General features: G+C 52.4%; 2 protein-coding genes across 2 annotated transcripts in view; both read left to right on the top strand.

The window, feature by feature from the left end:
* The first annotated feature begins 1,661 nt into the window (after window positions 1-1,661).
* Window positions 1,662-5,393, top strand: CCNO (cyclin O). Its single transcript, XM_011380616.2, has 3 exons — window positions 1,662-2,136; window positions 2,764-2,949; window positions 3,451-5,393. Exons 1-3 carry the CDS (start codon window positions 1,750-1,752, stop codon window positions 3,934-3,936), a joined length of 1,059 nt encoding a protein of 352 aa, XP_011378918.1. The 5' UTR covers window positions 1,662-1,749; the 3' UTR covers window positions 3,937-5,393.
* A 2,276-nt stretch (window positions 5,394-7,669) lies between these two features.
* Window positions 7,670-10,666, top strand: part of MCIDAS (multiciliate differentiation and DNA synthesis associated cell cycle protein) — a 6,334-nt gene continuing 3,337 nt past the window's right edge. Inside the window, exons 1-3 of the mRNA XM_011380625.2 lie at window positions 7,670-7,803; window positions 7,891-7,987; window positions 8,168-8,362. Of these exons, the coding sequence (XP_011378927.1) occupies window positions 7,687-7,803; window positions 7,891-7,987; window positions 8,168-8,362 (409 nt within the window). The 5' untranslated portion in view covers window positions 7,670-7,686. The remainder of the gene's footprint in view (window positions 7,804-7,890; window positions 7,988-8,167; window positions 8,363-10,666) is intronic.

The following is a 10,666-nucleotide window of genomic DNA, read 5'->3' as shown; positions in this document are numbered from 1 at the left end:
GTCTAATATCTGGCCCCTCTGCACAGATTTAATTGCTCTGCCACAGTGGTTGCCCAGCAATAGCCTGACAGGAGACAGGGAAGCCTGGCATCTGTATTTTGAAATACAGGTGATTCTTAGATAATCTCTCATGTTACAAATGACACTATTTAGGTCTGGAAATTAAAGACTGCTCAGAGTTAGAGGGAAATACAAGTAATAATGACCAGAACTCGATATTGGTCCTTTTTCTTTTTCCTGCATCCCTAGAAAGACAGCACCCCAAATCCCACTAAATTTCTGGGGAACAAAGATTTACACTTTGACTACATACATTTGGCAGCTTTCTTCTGGAATGAGGTGAGAATGGCTGAACCTGCTCTTGGTATAGCATCTAGTAATTTCACCCCTTGGAGAGCCTCTGGAAAGTTTGTCAGGTCTAGGGTATGTGGACTTTCTGCCACTGGGAATGCTTATAAGGCTCACTAGATGCTACTTGTGCCCCCAGTGCCCTTTCTACTGAAGGGTCTGAGACCCTCAGAAAGATTGCTCAGGTAGGAGGAAGACTCCAGCTCCTACCAGGAAAGGAGGCTAGGAATTAAACCAGCAACGGAGAGGAAACTGCCATGCTCAGTACAGTCTTCTCCTTCCTGGACATCCCACCGCCACCTTCCACCCCTGCAGCTTTACTTCTATGAGCTTCTGCAGGAAGCGAAACTTCCTCTAGGAAACTTCCACTCTGAGGAGCGGAAACTGGAAGCAGGGAATAACCAAGAAAGGCTGGACCGCAGGGGACAAAAGGTCAGTAGCTAATGACCTAAAACAGAACTGGCTGTGAGCAATTCGATAAAGCGAGAAATGCAACCCGCCAACAATGTTAGGTTCTTAAACGGCGCCAGCTTACTTGGTTTGGAGTAGCAAGCATGGAATCAGTATTACAGGACCGTAGTTGGAGGCTCTTTGGGCAGCATCCTGTTTTGTTTTGTTGTTTTGAGCACGAATGTCTGTCTAGCTGGGTAGCCTAGCTGCTAGATACACAGCAGCGCAGAGTAACCTTCGAGGGCTTTGCTCTCAGAGACCAGCGGAAGAAGGGACACCAGCTACTAGGGTCCTTCCTAAAACAAAAATCACAAACGCAGTTGAATTAAGATTATTGCTTGTATGAGTCACTGAAGTAAATTTCTCCTGTGCTGACCGAATGCTAGCTGGAGCTTTCGTTTGGAGCTCGGAAATTACCGACTTGGATAAGAGCCAGCATGGAAGGTGGTCGCATGCCTGGCCCAGGACCAGGAGAGGCCCCATACCTTGGAGCGTTGGAGCCCCACAGCTGGATCCTGGGCTCACCTGGCCTCGCCGTCCTTGCCCAACCTCCACTCCCACTCCCACCCTACCTCAGTGGGAGCTCGCAGCAGCCGCAGCAACGCCGGCTCGGTTGCCCGGGTAACACGGGACGCGCGCGGGGCTGGCGGAACAGGGCGGGCGCACCTCGGCCTCTGTAGCTCTTCCTCCTCCACCCCCCCTCCCCCGCCCTTGCAGACGCGGAGCCTAAGAGCAGTCAGCAGCTCGCTCTGGAGCGGTTGTTTAGCCGGGAAAGCGCGGCTCTCGTGCCGCTCGGGACTCAGCCAGTGAGAGGCCGGGGGTGTGGTAGAGGGAAGGCGCAGGCCAGTACTTAGGGCCTCGCCACCCATCAGTCTTGGCATCCTTCGCACCCTCGCACGCGCGTCCAGCCCACTGCAGCCGGGGATTATTGGGCGGCCTCCTGGCCGCATCATGGTGACCCCCTGCCCCACCAGCCCGGTTAGCCCCGCCGCCCAGGCTGGAAGGCGGAACAACGACCAGAACCTTCGTGCCCCGGTAAAGAAGAGCAGGCGTCCACGCCTCCGGAGGAAGCAGCCACTGCAGCCGCTGAACCCGTGCCCGCTCCCGGGAGACTCCGGTGTTTGCGACCTGTTCGAGTCCCCCAGCTCCAGCTCGGAAGGTGCAGACAGTCCCGCGGCAACCGCAGTGCGAGGCTGCAGCCCCTTACCCGGCCCTGCCCAGCAGTCGGTGCAGCTAGATCTACAGACCTTCCGCGATTACGGTCAGAGCTGCTACGCCTTCCGCAAGGCGCGGGAGAGCCACTTCCACCCGCAGGAGTCGCTGGCGCGGCAGCCGCAAGTGAGGCGCTGATAGAACTACCTCCCACCGCCGCTCCTCTTCCTCTCCCGGGCTCTCTCCTTTTCTGCTTTGTCTGCTCGCCGCAGCGCCCCGGCCCGCGCCAGCCCAGTGCCTGCCCTCGGTCCAAGAGGGAAGGGCCTTTGGAGGACCGGGCTAACGGCCTCATTTTACAGATGAAGGAAAGTGGGGCCTAGACGGCTTAAGTGACCTATCTAAAGTCTCTAAACTGGTTAGTGGGAACACAGTAGAACGCGAGGAGTTAAGACAGTTTCTAGGTTGGAGTTCGGATCCCCACCAACCCTAGGCAAGGTATTTAACAATCCTGAGCTTGTTTCTTCATCTGCAAAGTGGGGAGCCCCACACACTGAATTGCTGAGAGGATTACACGAGGTAATGTGTATACGCGCTCCGCACAGCGCCAGGCACGAATCCAGGCGTCCCGGCGCCCAGCCTGGCCAGTGCTCTACAGCAGCGTTGCCCGCGTGTTCCCCAGTTTACAGAGCATTTAGCCTTTTCCTCTTCTTCCTGTCTCCCTCTGGGGAAGCTCCTTGGGACTTTTTGGCCCGCTCTGCCGCGGCCCTCTCCACTCTAGGCTCAGCCGGCCGCCTCCCTCCTCCCTCCCGGCAGGTAACGGCGGAATCCCGCTGTAAGCTGCTCAGCTGGTTGATACCCGTGCACCACCAGTTTGGCCTCTCCTTTGAGTCGCTGTGCCTGACGGTGAACATTCTGGACCGCTTCCTAACCACCACGCCTGTGGCTGCAGACTGTTTCCAGCTGCTTGGGGTCACGTCCCTGCTCATCGCTTGCAAACAGGTACCTCCCCCCGGGATCTGGGGGCGAGCCACACTCCTGGCCACTCTAGCCACCTGACTCTCCAGTGCACACGATTTAGTGTCGAGTTCCCTGAACTCATTTTGGCAGACTTTTGCAAACTTATACACCCCACACACAGCCTTTAACTTCACCCCCCCTCCCGCCCCCTTACACACACAAACTAACAATCCTTTCACTCAGTCCTCAAAGAAATAGGTTGGCTAGTTCCAAAAGTCAGCCTCAACAGCTCTTTGTAGCGCTGCTATTCTAGTCTGGGATGGGAGGATTTCTCGAAACTTTTTTTTTGGCCGGACAATAGTTAGAGCAGCTGCGCTGGAAGTACACCCTAGGTGATTTAGGTGGAAGTAATAGAGCGGAGAAGCCGCAACTATCTCGCTGTATGAGTTGGGGGAAGTCCCGGTTTTCTCCTGGGTTTGAGATTGGGGTGGGCCTTGGATCCTGAATGCCGCGCAGCCGGCGCTTAGCGCCCCTCTGTTACAGGTGGAGGTGCACCCGCCGCGTGTGAAGCAGCTCCTGGCCCTGTGCTGCGGAGCCTTCTCTCGGCAGCAGCTCTGCAACCTCGAGTGCATTGTGCTGCACAAACTGCACTTCAGCTTGGGCGCTCCAACCATCAGCTTCTTCTTGGAGCATTTCACGCACGCGCGCGTGGAGGTCGGGCAGGCCGAAGTCTCCCAAGCCCTGGAGGCCCAAGCTCTGGCGCGAGGGGTGGCGGAGCTGAGCCTGGCCGACTACGCCTTCACCAGCTACCCCCCCTCCCTGTTGGCCATCTGTTGCCTGGTGCTGGCTGACCGTCTGTTGCAGCTCCCTCATCCCGTGGACTTGCGCCTGGGAGGGCACACGGAGGCGGCGCTGCAGGACTGCCTGAGCAAGCTGCAGCTACTAGTGGCCATAAATGGAACCTCCCTGACTCACATGATACCGCACCAGATCTGTGAGAAATGCAGCCTCTCCCAGAGCTTGAAATAAAGGAGACCAAGGGTCCCCTAGCCAAGGGGCTGAACCTCTCCCATTGCTTTGAGAGAATGCAATGCTAACCCACAAAGAGGGTTTCAGGGCTCCCACTTGGTCGCCAGGTCATCTTGTGGATTGTAAATAGTGTACAATAGTAGTAGCGTCTAGTCATTTATTTATTTTTCTGAGAGCACATGAGAGGGCAGAGTCTTTCCCCAATAAACAGGCTGTTTGTTGTGGTTTGTCCGAATGCTCCTAATCTTTTTTTTTTTTTTTTTGTCTGCGGGGAGGGATGGTGAAGGCAGGCCAGAAATCCAGGAGTCAGCAATAATGGATGGATCCTCCCTCCCTCCGGGTCTACTCTATACTTGGCATTTGTGTGTAATTACACCAGATCAGGCAACAGCCGAATGGCCTCTGTTCCAGTTACAAGGCGAGTCAGGGTCGCTCGTAGGCCTATATGTGACCCACCTGTCAGGAGTCTGAGGACTGCACACTTCGAGAGGTCCAAAGGGTGTGGTGGGGTGGGAAGCCGAATGGAACCCACAGCAGTCTATGCAGTCTAGGGGGGTCAAGGTGTACACCCTGATGCCAGTGATGTGTGGCCAGTAGGATTTGGGCACTGCACAGGCCCACTAGCAGAGAGTGAAGCAAGAACTACCCTCGATAATGAACTGATGCCGGAAATTAAGGCTTCGCAGACAATTATGGCCATTACAAACTGAGTCATTTACCCTGCAATTTCATGGTTCAATATAGACCTGTTACCTGTGAGCCCAGGGCAACTATGGCAGAATAGTAATCATGGCTATCATTGAGTGCTTAGTGTACCAGGCACTATGCTCAGAATTCCTTATTTCAATCTAACAATTTTATGAGGCAGTGTCTATTATCCATTTTTCAAAGAAGGACACTGGGTCACAGAGGTTAAAGGACAGTGGAGCAGCCAGGATTTGAAGCCAGGTGATCTGAGTCCAGTCCTACCTTTAGCCACAGTGCTCAAATTTCCCCACTTAACAGCTTTCTGGAAATGCTCAGAAACCCTCTCCTGGAGATTGGTGTGGCTGTACCCATCCCTAACACCGGGCTGTTGTGAAGCCTAAATGAGATTGTTGTGAGGTAGTATAAAGGAGTGATTAAACAAATGGGCTCTGGAGTCAATTTGCTAGGTGATATTAAGCAAGTTTCATGTCTATGTCTAAGTCACTTTTGTAAAAATGGGAATAACAGTAGCACTTATCTGGTGAGGCTGAGGTATGGATTTATAAGATGTTCCATGCAAATCCCCCAGCACAGGGCCTGGCACATAGCAAGTCTTCAAGAAGGCTGGTGGCAGCCTGCACAACGAAGGGGAGTGGTGGGGGGAAAAAAGTTGGAGAAAGAAACAGAAAGCAAACATAAGAAAATGTTCATTTAATAAGTGGAAGTAAAATTACTGTTGTTTGTGTTGTACTGCATTTTTTTTTTTTCAGATTTTCTGTATGGTTGGAAAAACATTAAGTTTTGAAAGAAAAAGTCATGTTCTATTGCATTTAGAATAAATCTAAATGTATGACGAATGTGCATAAATAAAAAGCAAAGAAACTGAAAACAAATTTAGAGAATCTTCCTTGCACTTCTGTTCATGTGCATCCTCCAATTACTCTCCAGAGCCAGAAATGCCTTACTCTTCCGGCCACTTCTCTCCTGATATGTTGCTATGACAAGCTCTCTAGAAACTTTCACCTTCTTGGCTCAGGAAGAGGATTTTGGTGATCCCCCAGCTGTCTGAGGAAAAGCTGGTCTGTGATGGTGAAAAGGAGGAGAAAGAAAATCATATTATCTGTCCCAAATTCCAAGAGATCTGCAGCCTTCAGCCTGGCTGTGGGAATCTGTGTGTGTGTGTGTGTGTGTGTGTGTGTGTGTGTGGTGGGGAGAGGGAGTGAAGGGGGGACTGGCCTTTTTGCAAAAGAGTGACTTTGGGACAAACTGTCTTCACCAGCATTTACTCTATCACTCAGCCAAGATTGATATGAGTGATTTGGTTCCAGAATCATCCAGACTAGGAGTCATATAATCATGCTCTCCAGACACATAATCTATTACATATTTTTATGTACATGCCCATATTTTTCTATCCCCATTTGTAACTCATTGATGAAAAATGGGCTTGTTCTGGAAAATCGGTGATAGTCTCCAAGTGTAGAGATTTCTCCAAATTTTAGCCAAGCGTGCCCGTATTCCTTTTACAGACTGGAACGTCAGTAAGGATAGCGGTGGAGGATGGACTGGCTAGTGGCTAGGCTACTCAGAGAGCCGGAGACAGAGCCAGGCAGTGGGAGGCCGGAGATACAGCTTAAAAGGTTTCTTAAGACAACAACGACATTAATTTATCCACACCAACTACCAGTCACATAATCTGTCTTCACAGCAATGCCTGATAGGCACTCTGACCTAAAAGCCAGAGCTCCTCACTGTCAGCAATATCACACCAACTCTAGCTGACGGGCCTTATGCAGCTGGGTTCCCACATTTACAGATGGATCAGAGTCTCTATTCTAGCTCTGCCACTGAGTTACTCTCCATCACTTTTAAGGGTATCTTTATTAATCTAGATAACAGGTACAAATAAAAAAGGATAATGACATTTTAAAAGAGGATCTTTCATCACTACTGCTAGGTATAAGGGAAAAACAAGGTGCCCAATAGGAGGTAACAAAGATTCCAATTTCAGATTGCTTGAATTGGGCAGATATGAGTGGTCCTGAGAGAGGCCTCCTCACCCAAGGATTTGGAGATGCCCCTTCCTGGGAGAAGCTTTGGGCTTGGGAAGGCCAGCCAATATTGCTGCAGAGAAAGCGAGGTCTGGGGGAAGGGGGTGGGGAGAACAAAGACCGGGGCTATAGGGGATTTGGGACTGTCCACTATGACATTTTCAGAAACTAGAGGACAGTATGTAGATGTCACTTTTTCTTAATTGATCCTCTTTTAAAAGCTGTGCTCCGACGCCGCTGCCAGGGAAGATGAAGGGCTACAGGGGTACAGGGCGGGGCTCTAGGCCAAGAGAGACCAATTGGAAGTCAATGAGTTAAAATCGGGGTGCTTCCCTTTGGAGCCTTGAGGGAAGGGGCTTCTGTGATCTGGGGGCTGTTCTGGCGAGTTCTCGCTGGAATTCTACATCTGCACCAAATCCTACAGGGCTGGGCAAATGCTGGAGTCTGACTGGCGAGTGTCGCTCCGCGTTTATTTCGTGCTTTCTGGCTGGGATGGGAAGGAAATGAAATAAGATTCCTTAACGTTGCAATCCCCGCTGTCCATAAACAAGAAGTGGGTACTCAGTGTTAGGGACTGGTAGGGCTCGTCCGCCCCTCCTTTCCCTCCCTTACTTTGGCGCGGCCGGGAGGCGGCGGCGCCAACGCTCGCCGAAAGGGCGCTCGCGGGCCCGGGACCCGCGCTCGCGGCTCCCGGGGGAAGCAGCGTTGCCAGGTTGGGTTTAACGCCTCCGCCTGAGCGCAGATTGTCCGGGGCTGAAGGCGCCACCTCTGGCGCTCAGGCGCGAGCCGCCCCTCCCACGTCGCGGTCCTCCCTCTCTACTCGGCCCTCCCCTCGCACCTCCACAGTCGCCCTTGTACTCCGCCCCGGCCACGCGCCTTCTTGGACCTCGGGACAGCTTCTGAGCCTGCAGGCGTCCGGCGGAGCGCAGGGCGTGGGTCGCCATCCCAGCCCCGGCCACCGCCTCCGAGCAGTCGGCGCGGGCCTCCTAGGCTTTAGTCCACGGGAGGCAGGATGCAGGCGTGCGGGGGCGCTGCGGCAGGACGCCGGGCCTTCGACAGCATCTGCCCCAACAGGATGGTGGAGCTGCGGGGTCGGCCCTTCGGCAAGCCCGGGAAGCTGGAGAGGAAGGTGGGACTGCGGGCCGGGGCCGGGAGGGGTCCGCAACCTCTGCGCCCCGAGGGCTGACCCGCACTCACCGTTTCTGTGCCCGGCTAGTTCGGCCCTCCGCGGAAGTTCTTTTGCGGTTGCAGCGGCGGCAGCCGGGTGTCGGTGTACGAGGATCCCCAGGACGCGGAGCCCGCTACGCTGCCTGGTGAGCATGGTGGCCCCCGCACGGCCCTTCAGGTTTCCTGCGCTGGGTGGGTGGGGAGCGCGCGGCTTGGAAGAGCTGCTTTTCCCCGGGTTCCTACGTCCTGGCGGAGATGCCAGCGGCGAGCCCTTGCGGGAAGGCTCAGGGTCCGCCCGGTGCGTGTCTTCGGTTCTCCCCGCGCAGCCCTCACCACCATAGACCTGCAGGACCTCGCAGACTGCTCGTTACTCGGGTCCGACGCGCCGCCTAGTGGTGACTCTGTCGCCTCGCAGGTACCTCCCCTTCCTCTTGGAGCTTCTCGGCCTCTGACAGCACAAACTCCGACTCCGGAGTCATGGGTTCCTTTTTGCAAAGGCTTGTCTCAGGTGGGGAGCGCAGGCACTTCTGGCTAGTTGATAGATTAGTCGTGCCAGAATCAGCCTAGAGGATCAGAGCTTCCTCCTCCCTCCTAGTATGTTACGACGGCCGCATTCTCAGAGCTGTTCTGACCAACTCAGGACAGGGGGGGATCACCTGGAGGGCTCCCCTGCCATACCAGTCTCCCGTTCTTCTCATCATCTCTTCCCTGGAGGGTCGACAAAGCAATGTGGAGATTGCTCACTGAGGGACCAGGCGGGTAGGTAGGAGCAAAGTTGCGCGTTGGGCATTTGATATGTCCTGTCTGTTCCCCTAACGTCCCATTCCCAGACATTCATTAACTATTTTCATTCCCTGGATGTCTAAGGAGTGTGGAGATCAGAGGATAACTTCTGGATCAAGACTAGAAAAGAAGAGAGTTTACATTTGGAGGAAGCAGAAAAAGGGAAAGACTGGAAGAAAACGGACAGAAAACGGTCCTCTTTGAAGAGATGCCCCTTAAGCAGATGAGCACTTTAAAAAAGTTTTTCTCTCCCCCCACAAATGCTCCCATTGCTTACCGTTATGGGGCAAAGAAGCATTTGATTTTTTTCTTTCCCCCACACCTTATCTTCTTATTTCCCACTTCCACCACTAGCCAGAACTGACATTCCCCAGGCAGATGATGGAGCTTCCTAGAACCTGTGTGTGGGAGGCCAGAAGCCTGGCTCATTGATAGAATATGAAGTGCCCAGAAGGACACTTCCTTCATAGGTAGATACAGCCTGCAGGAAGAGTGCCAGTTCCAGCTTCCTGACAGCAGATGCTGGGGGGTATGAGATCCAATGGGATAGGCCCAGCAAAGAACTCTCTAGAAGATATGAGCACCTCCCATAACTGGGGTTGGGGTGGAGCAAAGCTTCCCAGGGCCTCCTCTAAGTGCCTCTTAGAATTGGCATAGAGCCCAGGGGGACTCAGGGTAGGTGGCCACTGAGAGCTGAGATTGTTAAGATAAGAGGAGACAGTCGGCATTGCACTAAAGGGGCCAATCTATTGTTCTTTTTAGATCTGGATGCTCAAATAATGAAAGATAATACCTGAGCACCTATCAATGGACCCCGGGGGCCTAAATCACTCCCTTACTCCAACATGTTTATTTTGCAAGTAACAAAAACCAAGCAGGCTCTTGCTGAATTTTTGCTTAAGTATATAGAACTTAAATTTGACATCATTTTGTTAGTCATTTTTTGGAGGGAGAGAAATAGTTGCAGTTGGAGAAACACCAGATTTTTATCTAATTGGAAAGGTAGGATTCAAAGTTTTGAGAACAGAGCTCACGCCAGATGGCCCAAGAGGTCCAGGACTTTTCCTAGGAAAGACAGAGCTGGTACAGAGGGAGAGAAACCCCTAGGGGAAAATCCCCTGGGGACACCCCTGGCCAGTCCACACTCTGGTCATATTTCCCAGCCTCCCTCCTGCTGGGGAAGGTGAACAGAGAGAGGAAGTGCTCTGGAAGTGTTCGAGGTCCAGAATGGGCCAAGACCTGAATAGCATAGAAGAAAGCGTTTCCTGGGTCCCAGTTCCCGAGTTAGCTGCCAGTCTCCTCGTGGTAAGAACTTTTCTATAATCTCTCTGAGAGGGAGACTTTTCAGTCCCTGAAAAATGAGTCCCATTTCTGATTCCTTCAACTAGGGCAGAACTTGTGCTTCAAGATTTGTCTGGGGCACTTAGTCCTTCTTTTCTCAACTCCCTTTCCCTTATAGCTTCAGTTCCCAACTGGTGTTAGAGGCCTCCGTGATCAAAGCCCTCCACCCTGAGGAAGACTGATGCTTGTACATTCTTTGAAGTCAGAGTCAGAATAAGTTCCTCTTCCCAGAAATATTTAAATAGTAAAGAAGGGCTTTTGGGATAAGAGTATGATTAACACAAAGAAATCAATCAATCAATCAATCATAGTGGAATCGGAAGAACAAATATTTCTGGTGGGCACATTGGATGCATCCCTCACACCTTGAGAGACTCCTTTCCCTTTCCCAGTCTGTCTTCATTGGAAGCCAGGCTTTCCTAAAAGACAGATGAAGCTAGAGGCAATTGGGCATAGAGGAAAGGGGATTGAAATAGGCACCAGCATTCTGCCACTATTTCAGAGCTGGGTGACTTTGGGCAATTCAATTTCTCTGAGCTTCAGATTCTCCATCAGAGGAGACGGAGTCACTTTCTGGGACCTGCCTACTTCCTGTATTGGTGTGAGAATTAACAGAGAGACTCTATATGAAAGAGTTTTGTCAGCTCTAAACATCCACGAATTAAGGGAATAAGAAGGTTCTTGCACCTGCCAGCATTTTA

Source organism: Pteropus vampyrus, unplaced genomic scaffold, assembly GCF_000151845.1.
Source record: "Pteropus vampyrus isolate Shadow unplaced genomic scaffold, Pvam_2.0 Scaffold397, whole genome shotgun sequence".
Lineage (NCBI taxonomy): Eukaryota > Metazoa > Chordata > Mammalia > Chiroptera > Pteropodidae > Pteropus > Pteropus vampyrus.
The sequence above is the reverse complement of the archived record's forward strand: the minus strand, read 5'-3'. Positions and strand labels throughout refer to the sequence as shown.